This window comes from Pristis pectinata, chromosome 22 (genome assembly GCF_009764475.1).
Source record: "Pristis pectinata isolate sPriPec2 chromosome 22, sPriPec2.1.pri, whole genome shotgun sequence".
Lineage (NCBI taxonomy): Eukaryota > Metazoa > Chordata > Chondrichthyes > Rhinopristiformes > Pristidae > Pristis > Pristis pectinata.
In genome coordinates, this window is record NC_067426.1 from 11,198,115 (window position 1) to 11,222,152 (window position 24,038).

Below are 24,038 nucleotides of genomic sequence, written 5' to 3' on the forward strand. Positions count from 1 at the left end.
GCCACTGCTCCACCTCGGGGGTGACTGCGCATCCGTCCCCATCTCTAAATCCATAGGCTAGTTGCTATGTCAATCATGCTTGATGGGCGGGTCTACTCTGAAATTTGTATAATGATTGGTCAAGCCTGCTGCCAATCTTCCATCCGGTGAGGTAGGGTTGAGTAAGGATCGTTACTATTGGTTCTGTTAGGAGAAGTTTGCAAGATGGTGGTTGCAGGATGAATGGTGACTTTTGTTTATTGTCAATTAATTGTCTGTGTTGTAGTTATTATGTTCCAGTTTATATTTTAATGACTGTTACCTGTAAAGAGAGATTGTTGTGCTTTAGGTTATGTTTCCAATTTGTTTCTGGGTCCACAGCTGGTTGGAGTCACTCAGTGCAGGGCCTGGAAGGTATTGGATTTGGTTTATTATTGTTACTTGTACCGAGGTACAGTGAAAAACTTGTCTTGCAAACCGATTGTACAGGCCAATTCATTACACAATGCAGTTACATTGAGTTAGTAGAGGGTGCATTGATGTAGTACGGCGGCACAGTGGCGTAGCGGTTAGCACAACGCTATTACAGCGCCAGCGATCGGGGTTCGATTCCCGACGCTGTCTGTAAGGAGTTTGTACGTTCTCCCGTGTCTGCGTGGGTTTCCTCCGGGTGCTCCGGTTTCCTCCCACATGCTAAAGACATACGGGTAGGTTAATTTGGGGGTTCAAAATGGGCGGCACAGACTCGTTGGGCCGGAAGGGCCTGTTACCATGCTGTAAATAAAATTTTAAAAAATTTAAAAATAACAGTAGTTTTATTCAGGCTTCGTCACATGTAGCTGAATAACAAAGACGGCTGTGTGGGTTATCTTCAGGAATCTGTGCTGAGACAAAATCAGTTGTTGGAGGACGAACATCAGTTTAGTGAGAGGCACAGTTTGGTCTGCCTATAACATAGACTGTAAGATATCAGGGCAGAATCAGGCGATTCGGCCCATCGAGTCTGATCCGCCATTTAATCATGGCTGATTTTTTTTTCTCTCTCTCAACCCCATTCCCCCCACCTTTTCCGTGTAACCCTTAACCCTCTTATCAATCAAGAACCTATCAACCTCTGCCTTAAATACACCCAATGATTTAGCCTCCACAACCCTCTTTGGTAATGAATTCAACAGATTTACCACCTTGCGGCTGAAGAACTGCCTCCTCATCTCAGTTTTAAGTGGACGTCCCTTTATTCTGAGGCTGTGCCCTTGGATCCTAGACTCCCACTAATGAAAACATCCTTTCCACGTCCACTCTATCCAGTATCTGGTAGGTTTCAATGAGATTTCTTCCCCCCCACCCCCTCGCATCCAAACTTGCTTGTGTTCCAGTGTGAAGAGCTTCCCGCAAGCAAATGTTGCAGACTGATATATTCCAATGTGCTAAGCGACTCCCTGAAAGTATGGTTCAGCTGCTACAAAGGCTTTATGGGGAAAGGCCATAAATTTAGGGCCCTTCTACCACTGCTCATTGAGGGGCTGGGTCCTGTGTAAAAACACCTCCGACATGCTGCAGGGAATATTTGGAAATGAAAAAAATGTTGATATGAAGCAAGTCATTGTACCCAGCATTATGATATGCTAGGTACAATAAATGCAATAACATGTATAATTGCAAATTTTAATGAATAAAGTATATTTGGGTTTTGTGGGGGTGGGGGTTGGTAAATGGCTGATTAGCTGGTGTAGCATTTTTGGACAGTGAGATGGCCTCCTGAAGGAGATTCCCACCACTTTTTTTAGAATATGAGATAAAAGCATTATTATTGGGTTATCAAAGTTACAGTGGTGATATAACTGTAGCCTTAAATATATACAAATCTGATGCTGTTGGATTAGCAAAATGAATATGAAAAGTAAGAACAAAGTTACAAAGAAGTATTGGCATGCATGTCAAGCATGTAATGAGTTGGGTGGTGTTGTGGCTTAATGGTCAGCATTCTCATCTCTGAATCAGAAGCTTCCAAAGTTAAATTCTACTGAAAAAATTTAGGCTATATCCTGGCACTATACAGAGGGAGTTCTACGCTATTGGAGGTCCTGTTTCTTGAACAAGACCTTAATATGAGGCCGTCACACATTCCAAAGTGCAGGACTGTGAGCTGAATGACTCGCTGAAGCTTGCATCCCTCATCTCAGCTGCCTACACCCTGAAGAAATGTAAAAGATCTATTGGCGCTATTTCAATGAAGAGCAGGGAAGTTATTCTGAATGTCCAGGTCAATATTTCTAAAATATCCAGTTATTATCACATTACAATTCTACACTTATCCAGCTCTGATTTAAAAAAAACTACTGACTTGAAACATTAACTTTGTTTCTCACTTCATAAAATGCTGCCTAATCTTTTGAGTGTTTCCAGTACTTTCTCTTTTTATTTAACATTTCCATCATATGCAGTTCTTTTTATTCTTGGTCACATTGCTGTTTGTGGGAAGCTGCTGTACACAAAATGGCTGTTCCATTTGCTTCATTATAAGAGTAACAACAATTCAGAAGTGCTTCATTGACAAGGGGTTAATGGAGTAAATTACCCTATTCTGTCCCTTGGTGAGTGATGGGTAAATCAGGGTGGAGTTCTGGGCATATGAGAAAGAGTGGGTTACAGAGAAATGAATAGAGGATGGGAAAGATGGACTTGCTCTGAGATCTGGCATAGATTTGATGGGCCGAATGGCCTCCTATTTCATGAGAAATATGAAAGCATAAAAGTAAGTGTAATATATTCAGATTGCAGGATAGTTTTATTCATTGTGCAGATATTTAATTGGTGTGGCCTTTGAAGAACCTCCAATGATTCTATGCCAATAATGAAGGTCTAAATTCAATTTTCAGTCTGATGCTTGGCTAAGAATGTATATAAAGTTTTGAATCCCACAGATTTTATTTCCATTGAAAGATTTCTGGCTAATTCATGAAGAATATTTCATGATTGGATTTAAAATTAAGTAAGTGCTCCAGGAGACAAACTTTAAGTATTAGTTTAGGGAGCATTTGATTTCCATTGAGAGAAATGCCAATGAGGAGGAGTGAAAACCCATCTCTTCCTCATAAGTGGATCAATATAACTTTGTCAGCATCCTGTCACATTCTGAAAACAAAATTTTTATTAATTGCATTTGATTTTCTTCATCTAGAACCTCTTGGGGAAAAATGCAAAAACAATATATTCCTGGCAAATACGTATTTCATAGCTATCATCTGAAGAATCCTGCAAGAACTTCTTCTTTCTTTAGTGGACTATCTACTGCATAAAGATGGAGGACATGCCTGAAATGTACTCAATCTCCCAGGGCGAGGTACATCTTTATTGCTTTAAATACACACAGGTTTCCTTCAATTGTTATTAACTATTTAAAATAAATTTTCACTTTTATTTTAGGTTGCATCTGTCATGGAATATGGAGCCTTTGTTAAAATTCCTGGTTGCAAACGGCAAGGTGTAGTATCCTGTTACTGTTTTGTATATTAGCAGCACACCTGTTATGATACACAAATCCTTTCCTCTCACTGAATGAATATAATCTTTTAATGTGACAATTGTTAAATTAAGTAATCCCAGTAATATTAAAAGCTACCAGTTATATATTTTCCAAGTTTAAGATGACAAACCCAACAACATAACTCAGACATAGAAAAGGAGCAGAAGTGTTGGGCCAAAGCGGGGCAAGTCATGGGTCTCTGCATTGAATGGTCAGGGGTGTAGGCATTACGATGAGAGTTGATGTACTCAATGCTTATTTTGTTTTGCAGGACTTGTCCACAAGACACACATGTCAGCAAGTCGGGTGGATAATCCATCTGAGATTGTCGATGTTGGAGAAAAGGTTTGGGTTAAAGTAATTGGGAAAGAGGTACAAGAACTTCTTGCTGCACATTTTTCCCCCTAACTCCTTTATCCTGATAATCTGTAGGGGAAATATTCAAAAGGAAAATAGTGCAGATCTGGCAATATGAAATAACAATAGTGTGGAGGATACTCAGCAGCTCAGACAGTGTCTGTGGACAGAGAATTATGAGTTAACATTTGCAGGTCAATGATCCTTCATGATGTGAGGAAAATTTTCCCTTTGTGCATTGTGCAAGACAATTAGATACCTACGTAAAAGAAAATATTGTAAGCACTCACCAGACCAGGCAGCATCTATGGAGAGAGAAGCAGAGTTAACATTCAGGTCAAGAACCTTCAAGTACAACTGAGTGTATCATCATTTTTCATATTTATTTCAGACTTCCATCATCTGCAGTACTTTGCTTTCATATTTGCTACAAGTTGCTTTACAGTTTTTTGCACAATGCTGAGAAAAGCTTCAAAAGCAATATCTTCATCAACTGATTTTTCTATAATTTGTTTTCTGATACTTTTAAAAGATAAAGTAAAAGAACTTGAGGGATTGTATATTGTGAGAAGCATGTAAAAATATACCTTTTTTTCCACATTGAGGAGCTTAATAGTTGTGGGATTGAGTAAGGTGGTGGCTGTTAGCTACTTGGTTTCCACAGAAACATTTGACATTGTTTCACATGATAGATTGGTTTGCCAGGCGCTTCCTATGGAATAGGTAGTAAAATATTAGCCTGCATTGAAACATATTTGGAGAGTGATTGCAAGTAGGGTCTGACAAGACTGGAGTTATGGTAGCTGCATAATTTTTTATAAATGACTTGGAGAACAATATATTTGTTCACTATGTCTGGGAATACACGGTGCATCAAATTATGTGTTGCAAACAACATGAATGACCAAACTGCCACAGTTCAGAAGATCATAAAAGGCTGGATCAATGGGAACAAAAGTGGTAGGCAGAATTCAAAAATGAAAATTTAATGGAAAATTCAAGATTAATTCAAGAAAATTCAAGAAAAATCAAAATTACATATTAAGTGGTTCTTGGAATTTGGAATTGGAAACACAGATGAGTACAGTACAGGAACAGGCCCTTCAGCCCATCATTTTTGCACCAACCATGATGCCAAATTAAATTAATCCCATCTGGCTGCTCATTGGCATAACCCTCTATTGCCTGCCTGTTCATGTGTCTTTCTAAATGCCTCCTAAACCTTGCTATTGTATCTGCTTCTACCATCTCCGCCAGCAGTGCATTCCAGACCCTGCCACTCTATTTTTAAAAAAACTTGCTGCAAAACTTTCTCCTCTAAACTTAAACCTATGCGCTTTAGTACTTGACATTTCCATTGAGCCCAAAGTTAGTAGTAGGGAAGTTATTTTGAAAAAATTCTGAGGGACAGGATTAATGATCATTTGGAAAGGCAGGGACTATTCAGAGACAGCCAACATGGCTTTTTCAAGGGCAGGTCATGTCTAACCAATCTGATTGAATTTTTTGAAGAGGTAGCAAAGTCTACTGATGTGGGCAGTGCAGTTGATATGGTTTACATGGACATCAGTAAAGCCTTTGATAAGGTCCCACATGGGAAACTGGTCCAAAAGATTAGGACCCAGGAAAAGTCAGTAAATTGAATTCAAAATTGGCTTGGCAATAGGAAAGAGGTTTCATGATAGTGGGCTGTCTTTATGATTGGATGCCTGTGATTGGTGGTGTTTCACAGGGATTGGTGTTGTAAAATGTGTGAATGATTTGGATGTGGATGTAGTAAGCCTGATCAGTAAGTTTGCAGACGACACGAAGAATGGTTGAATTGTTGATCGTGTGGAAGTTAGTCTTGGGCGTCAGGGTTAAATGTTGGTGAAATGGTAGATGGAGTTTAATGCTGATAAATATGAGTTGATGCATTTTGGGAGTACTGATGAGGCTTGGAGATGCACTGTGAATGGTAGGTTGCAAGGGATCAGAGGGGCCTTGAGCATAAGTTCAACGATCCTTGAAGGTGGCATATAATGTGGTTAAGAATGTGTATGGGACACTGGCATTCATTAGTCAGGGCAATGAATATAAGACCAGGAGATTATGCTCCATAAAGATTCATCAGAGCTCAGCTGGAGGATACAGGCACATCTGGTTACCACACTGTAGGTGATAGCACTGTAGAGTGTGCAGAGGAGATTCGCCAGGATGTTGTCTGGGATTGAATGTCTCAGTTATGAGGAGAGACTGGAGAAGCTAGCTCTGTTTACCCTGGAGCTAAGGCGGTTAAGAGGGGACATGATTGAGGTAGATAACATTGAGAGATAGACGGCAGGAAACATTTCCCCATATCTGAGGTGAATAAAGCTAGTGGACATAGATTTAGGGTACGTGTTGAGAAATTTAAAGGGAATCTAAGAAGGATCTTTTTCACCCAGAGAAGTGAGAATCTGGAATGCACAGCCTGAGAGAGTGGTGGAAGCAGAGTTACTGACAGCACTTAAGAAGTGTCCAGACAGGCACTTGAATCACTGAAGCATAGAAGGCTACAGGCCAAGTGCTGGAAGAAGGGATTAATACAGTCGTATATACAGTCATAGTCATACAGCATGAAAACAGGCCATTCAGCCCACTGTTTGGCATGGAAGTAGTCGGCCAAATGGCCTGTTTTCGTGCTGTATGATTATATGTCTCTCTCGCTCTCTCACCTTATTGTTTATTGTGGTTGATAAAGTATCCCATAACCTTTAAGAAATTTGTGTACATGAATTTTGAGGTTCAAGTCTACAACATGTTCATATGATGTTGCAGTGAAATTTTTTTAATAAACCTTAGGATGGAAATTTGTTATTGATTGTTTGCACTAAATGCACACAATTAAAGTCAGTCTGTTACTAAATTATGTATTTACTGCAAGTGGCCAAGGACAGGTTTCTGTCCCTTTATGAATGTAAAGCTTATATTTTTAGGTGAAGGACGGCAAAGTCAAGCTTTCTCTTTCAATGAAGTCTGTCAATCAAGGATCTGGGATGGACCTCGATCCAAATAATGTGGCTCTTGAGTATGTGTTTCTGTTAACAGATTTAACTTGTTTGTTTATGAAATACACTCTGAAAATTTGAAATATTTCAACACTTAAAGCGATCTGTTGAGTTTAGGGTTTTTTGACCATTCAGCAGTTACTATTATCCTTCTCCCACACAAATGCTTTGTAATTTCCTGTAATCAAAACAAGTAATTTGCTTTATGCAAAAAAAAACTAAATACCATGCTACATTGCATGTAAAAATGGAACATAATATCTGTAGATGAAAGATAGAAAATGGTTAAGTCTAACACCATTTATTGACTGTTTACAGTCAGGATGAGAGAAGAAAACGCAAGTTCAAAGACTTTACAGCACAGAAGATAACACTTGAAGCTGTATTGAACACATTTTGCAAAAAATGTGGATGTAAAGGTACTTACATTATTGTTCTTATTTGTGATTAAGAGTTGCAGGTAAATTGTAGCTCCTGTTAGGTTTAGCAGAATTCGGTTAGGGATTGAAATTTTAAACCCCAGAGTGATAAATGAATTTATTTCTCCTTTTGAGATTGTTAACCATCTATAAGTGTAAGCATATTGTAGCTGCAAAAGTTGATTTTCTACTTATCACCACAACAAACAAACTGCAGCTTGATTCCACTGACTGAAGATGAATGGAACATGCAGGTGGAGTTGATCTCACTTAGCTTTGTTTGGAAATTGGTTTGCAATATGATGTCAGCTTTGCATTGACTATGATGTGTAAATGCACCCTGCAGCACATTTAAAGTTTGATCTATGACATCTGGGTGGATATACGCGATGGCAGTTAACTGGATTTGAGTACTATTCCTCAATCAATGCACCGAGCAGAGAATTGCTCAAGAACCTTATTGAACTACAATCCCAGTTTAGATAATCCATTCCTCCCACTGGAAGAGCATAATAACAGGGTAGTGAATCATTGGCTTAAGTGTAACGAAGGTAGAAACCAGGGAGTACTTTTCTCTGCAAAAAAAATTAGGGGAACATAAATTAATTCCCAAAACATTGCAGGACAGATATAATACCATGGCTCCCTTTTAAGCGCAAAGACTGAAAGGCTATAAATTTGAAGCTAAGCAATAAAAATGGGTAGCATTTTAATAACTTCCCTTGTGAACTCGATTTAAAATTGATGATACAATTGTTTGAGAGTCCTTGGAACACAGCTATCTCTGTAAGTTAATTTATTATAGTCAGCATTCAGCTTTGTGATAGTACAGGGAGTTTTACCTGGAAAATCAAACATGTTGTGAGGTTTAATTTGGAGAGTGGTAGGTGCTTGTGAGGGCTCTTAAAGTGATGAGATTCTTTTTGTTCCTGGGGAGCTTTAGATTTTTTTTTTCCATTCTTAATCATTTCAACCATATTTTATGAGGTTTAGTGAAGTAAGATGGGATGATTTAAAAAAAATATAAGGGAACTTTATATGTTCTTCCATACCAAATACTCTGACAAAATTAAGCACTTGCTGCAAATGGTGATCATGTGGTGATGTGTGCCTCTTCAAAAATGTTTCATAAAAGTGATGTGTATGCTACCAGTGATCCAAATAGGCAGCTGCACAGAAGTTTGGATGATGTTTTGTGGTAGCCATCTGAAACCTGAGGTATGTTGTCTTCTCTATGAATTATCATTACCACTTGGCATAAATTCTGTTGGATTATTTTGTGTTATATGGAGTTGGGATGCTGTGGCAATGGATTCATAGTGATAACAATGAGTGAGCACACAGAGTCTGATCACTTCCCATCCATGCAAAGCTCAAGTTAGGGAATATGTTGAAAGGGGGCTCAACATTTCTTGGACTAGAACAATTGTAATGACTGCCAGTGCAATGAAATGATGGGTGTCAATGAAATTTAGTGTACTGAATATGCATGTCTGAACTCTACTTTGTGGCATTACAGTGAAGCCAGGAGATCAACCCTTGTTCAATGAAAAGTGCAAAGGGGCATTCCAGGAGTGGTACTAGGCATACCTAAAAATGAAATGCCAGCCTGCTAAAGTTGCAACACAACACTACATGCATGCAGTAGGTAGAACTAAGCATTCCCACAATCAGCAGATCAGATCAGAGCTCCGCAGTCATGCCACAATGTGTTGTGAATGGGGATGGGCCATTAAACAGCTAACAAAAGGAGAAGAACATCCTCATCCTCAACAACAGTAGAGCTTAGCTTGAGAGTGGTAAAGGCAAGCCTGAAGTGGTCACAACCACATCCAGCCAGCAGCACTAATAGGTGGTCCATCCTGGCTTTCTCCTGAGATCTCCATTGTTATGGAAGCCATAGAATCAAAGAGAGAGACAGCACAGAAAGAGGCTCTTCAGCCCACCAAGTCTGTGCCAACCATCAACCACCTGTTTACATTAATACTACATCATTCCCATTTTTCTTATATTCTCCCCACATTTTCAACTCCCTGATTGGACCGTCGACCCACTCACTTTAACACTAGGGGCAATTTCCAGAGGCTAATTCACCTACCAACCTGCAGATCTTTGGGATGTGGGAGGAAACTGGAGCTCCTGGAGGAGACCCACACAGTCACAGGGAGAGCATGCAAATCCACACAGACGACACCCGAGGTCAAGATTGAACCTGGGTCATTGGCACTGTGAGGCAGTAGCTCTGCTAGCTGTGGCACTGTGCTGCCTGTCTTCAGCAAGATGTATTGAAAGTACTGAGTACTGCAATAGTTATGGGACCATGTAACATAGTGCTGAAGACATGCTCCTCAGAGCTGACTGTGGCGCTAGTCAATCTGTTCCAGTGCAGGTTCAACACTGGCATCTCTATGACAACATGGAAAGTTACCTCCTGTTCACAAAAAGCAGGACAAATCCAATACAGCTTATTACTGCCCAGTTGATCTACCCTCAATCATCAGCAAAGTGATGTGTGATGTCCCCAACAATGTTATCAAGCAGCTCTTATTAGTTGGTACCCTGCTTACAGATACCCAGTTTAGGTTTTGTTTAGATCACTTGCTTCAAGCCCTCATTATCACAACTTGGTAAAACTTCCAGAGGTGAAGTGAGAGTAACTGCCCTTTGTACAAAGGAAGATGATTGGAAGGAAATCATCCCCAATGACACCACTGCAGTTGCTCCTCAGAGCAATGTCCTCGGTCCAGCCATCTTCAGCTGCTTTTTCAACAAACCTTCTTGCAGGGTTATTGGTGGAGATGTTTGCTGATGCAAATATAATTGAACATTCTGGAACTTCTCACCAATTGAAGCAGTCCTCCTGACACCACAGAGCCATTCCACGACACATGAGGAGCATGATGTGATGTGGTCCATTTGCCTGGATGAGTACATCTGCAGGAACACTCAAGAAGGTTGATGCCATCTAGGATAAAACAGTCTTCTTGACTGGCATGTCATCCACCAGACTAAACATTCATTCCCTCCACCATTGACAAACCGTGGTTCCATTGCAAAATCTACTGCAGGTACTCTCCTTTATTCAGACAGCACCTATCAAGCTTGGAACCTTTATTGGAATTGGTTCATTATTGTCACGTCACATTATTGTCACTTGTCTTGCATACCGTCCATACAGATCAATTCATTACACAGTGCATTGAGGTAGTACAAGGTAAAACAATACAGAATGCAGAGTAAAATGTCACAATTACAGAGAAAAGTGCAGTGCAGGTAGTCAATAAGGTGCAAGGTCATAATGAGGTAGATTGTGAGGTCAAGAGACCATCTTATCCTACTAGGGAACCGTTCAATAATCTTATGACAGCGGGACAGAAGCTGTCTTTGAGCCTGGTGGTACCTGCTTTTTTATCTTCTGCCTGATGGGAGAGGGGAGAGGAGAGATTGTCCAGGGTGGGTGGCGTCTTTGATTACACTGCTTACTTTACTGAGGCAGTGAGAAGTATAGGCAGGGTCCATGGAGGGGAGGCTGGTTTCCGTGATATGCTGAGGTGCGTCCACGACTCTCTGCAGTTTCTTGCAGTCCTGGGCAAAGCAGATGCCATACCAAGCTGTGATGCATTCAGATAGAATGCTTTCTATAATGCATCGCTGAAAGTTGGTGAACGTCAAAGGGGATGTGCCAAATTTCTTTAGCCTCCTGAGGAAGTAGACGCGCTGGTGAGCTTTCTTGGCTGTGGCATCTATGTGTTTGGACCTGGACAGGCTGTTGGTGCTGTTCACTCCAAGGAACTTGAAGCTCCCGACCTCAGCACCGTTGATATAGACAGGAGCATGTGTACCACCCGCACTTCCTGAAGTCAGTGACCAGCTCTTTTGTTTTGCTGACATTGAGGGAAAGATTGTTGTCATGACAAAATGTTATTAAACTCTATTTCCTTCCTGTAGTCTGACTCATCGTTATGAATGTATAGGGAGTGGAGTAGAGTAGAGGGCTGAGGACGCAGCCTTGTGGGGCACCAGTGTTGAGAGTCATCATACCAGAGGTGTTGCTGCCTATCCTTACTGATTGTGGTTTATTGGTCAGGAAGTTAAGGATCAGGTCACAAATGGAAGTGTTGAGTCCCAGGCCTTGGAGTTTGCTGATGAGTTTGCTTGGAATTATAGTATAGAAGGAGAGCTGTAGTCAATAAACAATAGTCTAATGGAGGTGTCTTTACTGTCCAGATGCTCCAGAGATGAATGTAGGGCCAGGGAGATGGCGTCCGTCGTAGACCTGTTTCGGTGATGGGCGAATTGCAGTGGGTCGAGGTTTTCCGGGATGCTGGAGTTAATGCGTGCCGTAACCAGCCTCCCGAAGCACTTCATGATGGTGGATGTCAGAGCCACCGGGCGGTAGTCATTGAGGCATGTTACCTTGTTTTGCTTAGGTACCAGGATGATAGTAGTCTTAAAGCAGGTGGGAACCTCAGATTGAAGCAGAGAGAGCTTAAAAATGTCTGCAAATACCCCAGCCAGCTGATCTGCACAGTATCTGAGGACACAACCGGGGACATCATCCAGGCCAGATGCTTTCCATAGGTTCACTCTCTGGAAGACTAATCTTGCGCCCTTAACGGTGACTATGGGTTCAGGTGCATTGGAGGCTGTCGGGCTGGGTGGTGACATACCAATCCCCTTCTGTCCAAAACGTGCATAGAATGCGTTAAGCTCCAGGAAGGGATGCACTGTGTCAGTAATGCTGCCTGACTTTGTTTTTTAGCCCATTATAGCATGTAAGCCCTGCCACAACTGACAGCTGGTCTGGGACTCTATTTTGGACTGATATTGTATCTTGGCATCTCTGATAGCTTTATGGAAGTCATATCTCGATTTCTTGTAAAGATCGGGGTCAACTGATTTGAATGCTGCAGTCCTAGACTTCGGTACGTACTTTATAGGAAGCAAGGGTATATGAAAACCACCATCTGTATGTTCCCCTCCAAGTTCAACACCATCCTAAATTGGAAATAGATTGCTGTTCATTCCTTAATGTCACTAGGTCCAAATCCTGGAAGTCCCTGCTCAACAGGTTTGTGGGAATACTTTCACCAGAAGGACTACAACACTTCAAAAAGGTTGCTCACCACGAACTTCTCAAGGGCAACCACAGATATGCAACTAATACTGGCTTTGCCAACATTGAGATTAATTATTATTCATTGAGTCTTTTTGCAACTTTATCTTTGGGTTTTAGGAACAATCATTATCCTACTATATTGTGGAATAACCAAAAGTCTTTAGGCAGAGAAGCTAATATTAGAAGAATTGAGATGGAAAAATCTTCCTTTTGATAAATGTATTGACTATTTGGTATGGTTATAAGCTGAACAAATCCCACAGGTCCTAGGACTTTGAATTCTGCAATAAAAGATTCATTGACTCAGGAATAAATTGTTTAAATGACCATGCTTGGTAACTGACTGTGTCTGGGCTTAGGGCAGCATTAGAATCTGTAGTTCTGGTCTCTAGTCAAATAATTAATTTTGTGTAAGTGGGCATCTGTTTTCATATGTGTCTCACATTGCACGGTAGCTCTCCAGCTGCATCTTTGGCAGTGAGTAGGGGTGCATCACAGCTTCAAACAGACTGTAAGCAAACTTTGTTTTCCTTCCAGGGCATTTTGCAAAAGACTGCTTTATGCAGCCCGGAGGTGTTAAATATAGCCTGGTTCCTGATGAAGAAGTGGAATTAGCCAACTGTTCTAGCCAATCTGAATGTCAACCTCCAAAGAAGAAAAAGAAGGTAATTACATATTTAACAGTTGGAAGCTTAACCTGTAATTCCAACCATCTAGAATATTGCTGTCACAAGTAGGTGGTTCAGTAATAGAAAGACTCCTTAATATTGATCTGATTTGATGCTTCCAATATCCAGTGCAGAATTCTTATTTCTTGTCTGGCGTTGTGAGGAAATTCAGCAGTGGCTATGTTGAGATGATATAATGATACTGACTGTCTTAACATGTCCAAACATTGGACCATGTATGTTTTGCCATATTTGAAATTGGAAGAAATGACAAAATTGAGAGAAAAAATAAAAATGGACCAGTTTAGAACTTAACTATTTTCAAACCAATTGTGTGAAAGAAAATAGCAGCTGTTTTACCAGTGTTATTGTAAATAAATATATGATCTTTTGCAGGAAAAAGAAAAGGAACAGAAGAAGAGCAAGGGAAAGGCAACTTCCATCAAATCTTATTCTTCAGAGACATCAGACACGAACAGCGAGCAGGACCGTGCAGATATGAAAACGCACAGGCATTCAAAAAAGACTCGAAAGTCACACAAAAAGAAACACAAAAAACACAAAAAACATAAAGGATCCAGGAAGAAGGAATAGGCAAGGACTGTAGAAAACCTGAAAATTGAATTTTGTGATCAAGGATATTGGTATGTAAAAGTTAACACTCAAGGAAGCTAAAACTGTGATTCCCTCCTTCCTTGTTATTGATGGCAATGCATTGTATTTGTTTGTAAGATTAATCTGAAGTACACTGAATATTATTTTGTTGTAAAATAACGGTAGCAATATTTTACTATTTCGTAACATGAAATGACTGTTTTTCCCTTTTTACAATTTATGTTTCTTGGATGGCTAAATATTGCACTCTTCAACATGAATACATTGGTTCTGCAATTATACTATTGTGATATAAATAGAAATGCATATCCTGTTAAATTCCTTTACTCACTAATTTGATTGAATTGAAAACAATTTATTTTAAATGAATTACCTTCTTCATTAAAAGTACTGGAAAAGGAAAAACAAATCTAAACTGTATGCTAAGCAGTTATACATTGATTTCACGATTCAGCAATCCACTGCTCCAGGCGGATGCTTTTCAACATTTGTTTGATCACCTCCAAAGTAACCCTTTTCTTTATTGCACACAAGTTTATGATTTTAGCTCGGACAATAACCTTTTGGGGTCTTGGGCAATTAAGGCACTTGTTTTCTTATATACCAGGCAGAGGATTGTTTAGTATTGGGACATCTAATTATTTGACAAGATAGTAATTTTTTTTATGTGGCTTTACATAAAGGGATGCTTAGAATGCTCTATGGGGTGCTAGTCGTAGATCAGTTTACAAGATTTAAGATGTCTTTATTAGTCACATGTCCTCGAAGCACGCAGTGAAATACATCTTTTGTGCCGAGTGTTCTGGGGGCAGCCCGCAAGTGTCACCATGCTTCCAGCGCCAACATAGCATGACCACAGCTTTCTAACCCGTACGTCTTTGGAATGTGGGAGGAAACCGAAGCACCTGGAGGAAACCCACACAGACACGGGGAGAACGTACAAACTCCTTACAGACAGTGGCTGGAATTGAAGCTGGGTCGCTGGCGCTGTAATAGCATTATGCTCTCCGCTACACTACCAAAATCTGTTTAGGAAAGTACTGCTTGCCGCACTGGCAAAGTTGTCAGGTATTTTCCAATGAGGACAAATGCAGTTTTTTTGTCATCAGTTAACTATTGAACTTTAAACAAACTGTATGCCCTTGTTATCAAAATAATGACGTGAATATTCCCATGATCAAAGTCAAATTAATAAGCATCTGCTCTAATCAATTAGGAAGCCAAAGGTATGTTGGTCTTTATTTCAAGAAGGTTGGCGTTCTAAGGAAGGAAGGGCCTTGATGAGACAACACCAGGGGTAACCTACATTATGGTAACCTATGTTGATAGGTTACCAACATCGGGTAAGCTATGTTGGTCTTCAGACTTAAGGAAATGTTATATATAGTGCACCATAAATTCACTGAATTAATTCCAAGGGTCATAGATTGTCCTTGACTGTTTTGGTAGGATTGTCGTGCATTCACTTATGTTTAAGAGAATGAGAATTTCAATTAAATAGATTGAGAAGATGTATGCACAATGGCAGCTTCCTGTGCAAGAGAGTCAAGAATTAAAGGCAAGATTTTGGGATATGTGGTCAGCCATTTAGTACTGAGATGGGAAGAAGTTTCCTCATTCATGGAATATGAACCTTCATAATTCTTCAAACCAGAGGGCTGTAAAATGTGTATTTAAGGCTAAGATCAAAGAGAATTGAGCAATATTGGGAAATAATGCATGAACCATAGAACCATATAGCACAAAACAGGCCCTTCGGCCCACCATGTTGTGCTGTCCATCAAACCACCCTCACACTATCTAACCCTTTCCTCCTGCACATCCCTCTATCTCACATTCCTCCATATGCCTATCCAACAAACTCTTGAACCTGTCCAATGTATCTGCTCCCACCACCACCCCAGATAGTGCATTCCATGCACCAACCACTCTCTGGGTGAAAAACCTCCCCATGACATCTCCCCTGAACCTCCCACCCATAACCTTAAAGCCATGCCCTCTCGTCTTGAGCATTGGTGCCCTGGGAAGGAGGCGCTGGCTATCTACTCTATCTATTCCTCTCAATATTTTTTATACCTCTATCATGTCTCCTCTCATCCTCCTCCTTTCTAGTGAATAAAAGTGGCCTGGAGATTGTAGATCTGCCATGAAATTATAAAATGGTGAAACGGTCTTGCCCACCTTTTCTCTACTCCTCATCATTTGAGAAAAATAGCCCTCACTTTTGCAAGTAAGTCTTCCACGTTAACCACAAGTCCGAAACTTTTCAAAATTGTCATCTTTGAAGAACTAATGTATCAATGTGCTCTTAGACAACCATGCAACAAGGGTGGAAACCAACTGAATACAATATAAGTAAAAGATTTAATCACAAATAGATGATTTAAAACATGGTTTATGGAACAAAAGCAAATAAATTACCCCTTTGGTATAGATTAGTGGCAAAAAGAACCACAGGAGATTTGAGGAACAAATGGGTAAGTGAGAGAGAATAAATTGTAGGACTACAGGAAATTAAGCAGAAAGGAAATGGGTTGATGGAGTTGCTCTGCTGGGAGCTGGCCAGGACTTAATGGGCTGAATGGCTGCCTTCTGTGTCATGATCAGAAAGAGAAACACATGAATCATGATCCAGTTAAAAGGTGGAACAAGCTTGACAGATTGAATGGCCAGCTCCTGTCTTCCTAATACCCATTAGAACAAATAAATGAATGTACAATGTATATTCAATGACCTAGCATATAATTACAGATCATAACAAAGTCAAATTAACTAAATTCAGTGTCAAAGCTAGAGTGACAAGAGTATAAAGCACATTGGCAGAAAACAAAGAGGAATATATAATCCAACTTAATGAGTTGTTAGCAGACTCTGGAAGAGGAAGAGAGTTAAAGAAAAGTGAATGTCATTGCTCGTAAAATTAGGAATTTTTGGTATGTACATGGAAGACAAGAATTTGATCCAAGAGACAAATTTAAGATGCAAGTTGGAGTGTTATGAAACAATAAAGTTTAAACACCATACATTCTTTAAAAACTTTCTGGCTTACATTTTTTTCAGCATTATATGGCTTTCAGGTTTTCTGTCTGTGCCACATCTGTTCTCAAGATGAGGCTTTTCATTCCAGGACTTCTAAAATGTCCTCCTTTTTCAGGAAATGTGGCTTCCCCTCTACTGAAGTCCCCACTTACATTTCCTCCGTTTCCTGGATGTCTGCTCTCACCACACATCCACCCCATCCCCCAGACAGAGCAGAGAGAGTTCCCTTGGTCCTCGCCTTTCATCCCACTAGCCTCTGCATCCAACACATCATCCCTCGCCATTTCTGCCAGCTGCAATGGGATCCATCTTACTTTGCTCCATCTGCCCAATTTTTTTTGTTTCCTTATTTTTTTTCTACCTATCACCTAACAACCTGTCTCACCCCTCCCTCTCACCTCTTTATACTGTCTATCTTCTCTCTACACTCAGTACTGATGCAAGATCTCAACCTGAAACATGGACCATCCCGTTCCCTCCACAGATGCTGTTTGAACTAATGAGTTCTTCCAGCAGTTTGGGTTTTGCTCCAGATTCCAGCATCTGCAGTCTCTTATGTCTTCATATGTACATGTGACTGATAAATAAATATCTTATTTGTAATGATTAGTGGGTGTCCTTTTATTTGCCAAACGACATATGTGCCATATGGCAATGCAACTAAATCATCTGATTTAATAAATTCCATAATAATATTGTCTCAATTATTTATTGATCCACAATATAAATAAAAAGCCTTGAACTATTATCCAAGCAAGTTCTTCAGTGAAAAAGCTCTCACAGTGGGTTATTTAGTAACTTGCGAGTAACAGAATGAAGCCTTCAGTTTGGAAACACATACTTTATTATTTGATTGAAAGATAAGGAATACAAATAAATATTCTCAGAATATTCAGAAGCCCACAATTGTTCTGAAATATGTAATACATTTGCGATACTTTTTCAGGTTTGTCAGAAGAATTATGTATGAAAAGTACAATAACACTGCATGTTTCTCTCTGTGGAGCCATAACATGAATTGCAACAAATAACATAAAAGTAGCATCCTCATGCTTCCCTCTCATATGTGCGAACACTTACTACATCATTTAAGGTAAGAGTCTAGAGAAAAAAAAAGACCCATTAGAGCCATTGGATAATACAAATGTACACAGCTTAAATGTAAATCCAAATGCAAAGTTATGAAGCTGCATCTTAATCAGCTCCTTTATAAGAGAATGAAAAGCTCCTCCTTCTACTGCTAATTATGAAGATATATATAACATGACCAATACAGTTCTTAGAATACATGGACTAACAAGTGGGTATAATGGGCAGCAAGTTGACCATCCAAGTGGCTACTGTGGGAAATGGAACTCTTTGATACTTGAACATCAAGGTCCAAAAATTAGCATTTGAGGAAAATTGGATTAAGGGAAGCTTTCTTCTGTAAATGGTCCATATTGATCGCACTTTGATGTCTTAGTTACTCCAATAAGCAGAGAAGTCATCAAATTTATACTTTGATTCCGATGCTGTATCTGAAACACATTACTGGGACAAGATTGGAAAAACTTTGCCTTGATGTCAGGTTGTTTGATACCACCAATCATTCCCAAAATCTGTGCCCAGCTCTATTACCTCAGTGAATATACACAATGATTTAACCTCGGAGAGATTTATATATATTTAAAGGGCTGTTTAAAAAAAAAATGAAACTCTTGCTCTCCTCAACATACCAATATGAGTTTTCCATCTCGGATTTCTCGGACAAGTGTTGTTTGTTTTCCATCCCATTTCTGAATCTGAATCAATTTTTCACCTTCAAATGTTACAACTGTCTGGAATAACAACAGCCAGCATATTCAGCAGATAATAAATAAGGTTAGATACTCCACTCACAAAGGTTCCCCATACATATTGCCTAATATTTATGATTTCAGTTTTGGGGCATATTTCTCACATACTTAATATGGAGACACACAGTTGTGTTAGGAAGTTCTGAGCATTCATTATTCCAGTTCCTTTTTCAGTCAATTCTCATTTTTTTCAGATTACTGTGCAGCTTTTTAAAATGCTGATTGTGAACTAAATTCAAAAGCATTATTCTCATCAGAAAGTGTGTCAAGATATTATAGTTCTTTGGGGATCTGTGCTTAATATTGTTACCATTTCATAACAGCCCTTTGTATTAGAACAATGTGTTAGAACGTGTGTGTGCATTGGTAAATCTGAGCAATCACGTAAGTAGATTTTGGCTGCTCCACAATCAGAGTAAACATTGCACTGCCTATTTTAAAAGTCAAGTATGATGAATTATTATACTGAACCAGGGCAGTTTTGAAATATGTAGCATTCTTTCTGCAAGGGCTTTAAAGAGCTATAAAGCAGTCTATTAAAATGAAACAACTACAAATAGCAAATCAGTTTATTTTGCATTGAATACATGAAGAGACATGGTTTGCAAAGTAATATGTTCATTTCCTTCCACTTTATTCAATACTGACAATCAAACTACCACCTAATTTTAAGTCGACGCTTTAGACTTTGCAGTGCTGCTTAGGGTCACACACTCATGCAATGTGAAAGAGCATGAGACAAATGCAAATGAAACAGTGCACCCCTCAGGGTTGTAAGGTCAAGCATTTGGACCACTAGTTTTCAGTTATCAGGGACTCCAAATATGCTGCAACTCATACTTAGAAACCTAGACTAACAATATAGTTGTAACTGTTGCAAGTGCACAGAATAACAGCCAAAAAATAATTACCTGCTCAGCCTTCTTAATCTAATTGGAGCTGGCAGTTCAAACAAATGATAGTCCACAGCAATCAGAAAGTCTCTGTTTTCTTTGTGTTACAAGAATAATGGGATTCAAAAACAACAAGATATTGTAAGTACATTATGTATACAAGGTAATTTCTGAATCAAAAGTAAATATTCTGTAATATAAACATGAAAAAATCATGTACACTTCCAGGAAAATATTCATGTGGAGTCAAAGCACTTAAATTGTGAATTATCATATCACTGTTATTCTGTCTGGTCCACTGGAGACACAAGAGACTGTAGATGCTGGAATCTAGAGCAATAAACAATCTAGTCCTGATGCAGGGTTTCAACCTGAAATGTTGACAATTCCTTTCCCCCCCACAGATGCTGTTTGACCCGCCGTGTTCCTCCAGCAGATTGTTTGTTGCTGTCAGGTCCATTGTTTGGTTTAACGTTGTGTGCAGTGGAAATATGGTGGTGATTTTAATGATGAAACTGAATGGCAGAGCAGCTGAAACTGAGCAGGAGTTATCCATCTGAAATTCTTCCAGATAATATCTCCAAACTCAATGTGCAAAGTTAAAGTTTCTAGCTAAAGAAGTCTGGGCATCACATCCATCGGAATTTGTCAAAAATCTGGTTCCAATTTAAAATCTCTTTCACATTGTTCCAACGCAAAGGGCTGTTATGAAATGGTAACAATTATAAGTGGGGTATGCCTGGAAACAGTAAATGGGAGATTTCCACCAAACTGGTCCCCGTGAACAACAACTAGACCAAAATTTACCAATAAAAAAACTCCATAAACTATTTAAAAAATGACCTTATGGAAAATAGCATTTTTGATGTAAGCTTCCAATGCAATGCTAATGATTGAAAGATGACTGACAGGGCAATAATTAGTTGCATTGAATTTATATTACTCTGTTGTTTGGACATATTGTAAAGTTCCCAGAATTACAGCTGTCCTGGAGCAACTTGGTGAGAACACAGCCAATTCTAGAGCACAAGCCCTTGGCAGTATCGTTTTGTGGCCCATGGACATTCCTGACCCAGTGCTCTTGGCGGTTCTTAATATCACATGGAGTGAATTGAATTGGCTGAAGACTTGATGGTTAGGATCTTCAGAGGCAGGGAAGGACCATGCAGTCAACACATCTAACTAAAGAAGATAGCAACCATTTCACCCTCGGCTTTTACACTTATGTGCTAGGCTCTACCATTGAAGATGGAGATATTCATGGAATTTCCTCCTATCAGTTGTTTAATCGTCGACCAACATTCACAAATGGAAGTCGCAGGACCGCAGACTTTTGATGCGATGCATTGGTTGCGGGTTTGCTTAGCTCTGGCTATGTCATGCTTGAGGATGCATGTAATCTTGTTTTTCATCCTAACTAGGTTGGCATTTGTTTATAGACATACCTGGCATTGCTCCTAATGCCTCCTCTATACACCTTGCAGTCAGTCTCATTTATTCCTCACAATTGCTCGTATACATTTATGTCCTTTTTTTACTTCTTATGGGACCAAATGAATCAAATGCATCATAATTACATGTGCCTCAAACAAAATACTGCTGATTGCACCATAAAATGAAGACTGAGGGAGGATTTTTGTGGTCCATGAATAGTGATCAGAGATATATAGCATTCACTTTTTGAACATTATGTGGCACTAGGACACCGACTAGGGAATTGGTAGTGTACCCTCCTAATACCCTTACCTTGCAATTTCTATTATCAGTGGTATGCTCGTCGAAAGGTTTGTCAAGGATGAAAGTAATTTCTGTGCTCCTATAGGTGCTGAAGCTTTGCAGAGTAACCTGATCCCCATCCACTTTGATGACTGTGGTGGGTTTGGTGACGTTGCCCAACTGTCGAGTTGCAAAGTTCATTCCTGAGTTAGGAAGCAGAAGCACCCATAAATATAACAACGATGTACTTTGTGCAAACCGGAACTATAGCATTGTACAATACTGAGGATGCTGTTATTGCCAATAATTAACATAAGAATGCATCCTTTAAATAAATAAATAGTAAGTAAGTAAGCAAGTTCTATTAGAAGAATTAAAACTATGCACTTACCTATATAATATAAAATGTGTTAATTACTCAGGCTTAAAATCACTCCAAAGCCCCAAGCCCAAAAAAGGGCACACCTAAATTGGATGTCAAAACAATAAGTTCTTAAAATATAGAACTATTACACTCTTACTCTAAGTCCTCAATATCCACTGACATTTTATCTCCAGATCTGCATACTGGCAAGGCTGGTCATGTATTACTGGGAACGTTGGTAAATATAGTGCAATTCTCCAGAGCCCTCCTTTGTGGTGTCCATTGGATCCTGTTTGCCATGACATGGATTGCATTTGATGTCTTGTGCTAGCAAGTAATGAAATATCAATCATTGGTTTACAGCTGGAGTCTGGGCCAGGGTTGGGAACACTGGGAACAGGTACACGGGTTTGAAGTCAGGGTCAGGATAATGGCTGGATGTATCTGGGTCTGGAGTGTGGGTTCAATGTGTGGCCAGGTAGGGGTCAGAGTTGGGAATGTGGATATGTTTGCATAAGGGGCTTGTATGTTTCAACTGGTCAACAAGCTTAAACTTGCATAGATGTTGTAGCCATGCAGGGGTTGGCAGCTGAATGTCAAATAACGTCCATGAAATCATTACCAACGGAGGTATCCGCGGGAAGTGTCACTCGCGAATAACGAGGACCTGGCGGAATTCAGTTGTTGAGGTGATGGGTGAGAGTATTATTGCCACCTTGAGCATTAATTAAGGGTCATTGAGAGTATTAATGCTGCCCAGAGAGTATTCATTGGTCTGACTCCCCCTCCGGCCCACGGTATGAAGGGATAGGGGAGGCCGGCTCGGGTGCGTCTGCCGCAGGTAAAGCTCCTCGCCGCTGTCGGTCATTCACTGCCACTTGTTCAGATGCGGGTTCCGTTTGTTATTTCTCGGAATTCGTGTTGATTTCGGGGTTTGTTTTTGTTTTATTGTCTGAGTGCGGTCTGTTGGTGGCCGAAGGGTGCGGCCTGCCTCAGGCGCCACTCACCCAGCTCCCTCATGTAACTGTCGTAGTTCTCGCTGTCCACCAGGCGCCAGGTGCCCACGAATGCCTCCATTGCCGCCTCGGGCCGCACTGGGCAGCTGCCACCGTCCCTGCCCCTCACCAGGACCCTCCTGTGGACCTTCTCCGACTCTCTCACTCGGACCCCCTCCCCCTTCCTGTGGAGCCACTTCCACACCTCCTTCTCCCTACTCTCTCTGTTGCTCTGGACCCACACACTCCTTCCAACACTCTTTCCCCCGTCCCCCTATATCTCTCTTCCTCTGAACTAACTCCCTATTCTCTCTGTTGCTCTGGACCCACTCCCCCTTTCCTAGCACTCTCCTGTCACTTTTCTTCTTTCTTGCACCCTCCCCCCTTGCTCTCCTCTCCCCCTCTCTGTCCTCCCCTCTACCTTGCTCTCTCCATACTCCTTGCTCACTCCTTTCTTCCTGGAAGATCTATATTAAATGGATTTTTTCTGAAGTCCTTTCTGTGTAACTTTACCATATAAAATATCACTTTCGTTTTATTCCTATTTATCTTGCACATTATCTATATTGTCTATCATTTCACTTCAAAGACATGGATTAAAAACTCATCTTGGACAGATGGCATTCAAGCATTTGGTTGGAAAAATATATTTTGCTGCACTTTTGTGTGACACTTTGGGAATCATGGATTCAAACTTCAACGAATAATCTGAGCATTTGATACTTTCATGTTGGGTAGATCATTGTTTTGTTTCTTGCTTTAGAGGATACCATGTGAAAGCAAGCACACCAAGATGATTACTAGTCACCAATCCTTGATTAGACAAATTTACCTTAATTCTACTAACAGTATTTGCAAACTTATCTTAATGTACCTGTCAACACCTATGAAGGGCTTCAGGATGTGGCACCATACAATCCTTATAGAGACACCAATGGACACTCAATTATTATAGACGGAGTGTATTACTCAGCAGTGACCTTGAGCCTGCTTCCCTTGTCTTCCAGACATGCTGCAGTGAGAATTTGTGGAGATATGTGGAGTAACAATGGAGCAAACTTAGGTTCAGCATGCATCAATTGGGGATAGATTAGTCAGCTGCATCATCGCTAACCTGCTGGTTTATGCCTATAGATAGGATTTTTGCTTTCTTCATTATTGCCAGGGAGTGTTTAATTGCAAAAGCTGCAGTAGGGTAAAACAACATTTGAGCACTTCAAAAGTTTTGGCTTGTCCCTTCTACCAACCCCACCCCTTTAAGTTTAAGTTGCATGCAATTTTCAGGCATTCACCACAAGTTCAGGCAGTTCAAAAATAGAAATAAACTATTTCTCAGTCACAAAATGAATTATCTATTGATCTATTGTACTCATTTCGTTGTCTATCAGTGGGATAAAGTGAAGGATAACAAGCCAGAAATTGGGGGAAAAAAAAATTTATTTCATTCAATTACAAATGGTTAGTTTGATTTATTTCCCACT

General features: G+C 40.1%; 2 protein-coding genes across 3 annotated transcripts; one reads left to right on the forward strand and one right to left on the reverse strand.

Annotated features, from left to right (window-relative positions):
• Positions 1-169: 169 nt before the first annotated feature.
• zcchc17 (zinc finger, CCHC domain containing 17) lies at positions 170-17,354 on the forward strand. 2 transcript variants are annotated; one of them, XM_052036198.1, is made up of 8 exons: positions 170-225; positions 3,161-3,322; positions 3,406-3,463; positions 3,777-3,877; positions 6,820-6,911; positions 7,210-7,310; positions 12,967-13,094; positions 13,494-17,354. In XM_052036198.1, the coding sequence occupies exons 2-8, from the start codon at positions 3,281-3,283 to the stop codon at positions 13,689-13,691; spliced, it is 720 nt and encodes a 239-aa protein (XP_051892158.1). In that variant the 5' UTR covers positions 170-225; positions 3,161-3,280; the 3' UTR covers positions 13,692-17,354. The 2 variants fall into 2 exon arrangements, with proteins under 2 accessions (XP_051892158.1, XP_051892159.1); XM_052036199.1 differs by lacking the exon at positions 170-225 and adding an exon at positions 1,274-1,293.
• Positions 17,355-17,697: 343 nt separating this feature from the next.
• LOC127581642 (fatty acid-binding protein, brain-like) lies at positions 17,698-22,639 on the reverse strand. The gene is made up of 4 exons (XM_052036200.1): positions 22,570-22,639; positions 21,229-21,401; positions 18,470-18,571; positions 17,698-17,852 (listed from the first exon to the last, which is right to left on the reverse strand). Exons 1-4 carry the CDS (start codon positions 22,637-22,639, stop codon positions 17,799-17,801), a joined length of 399 nt encoding a protein of 132 aa, XP_051892160.1. The 3' UTR covers positions 17,698-17,798.
• Positions 22,640-24,038: the final 1,399 nt, after the last annotated feature.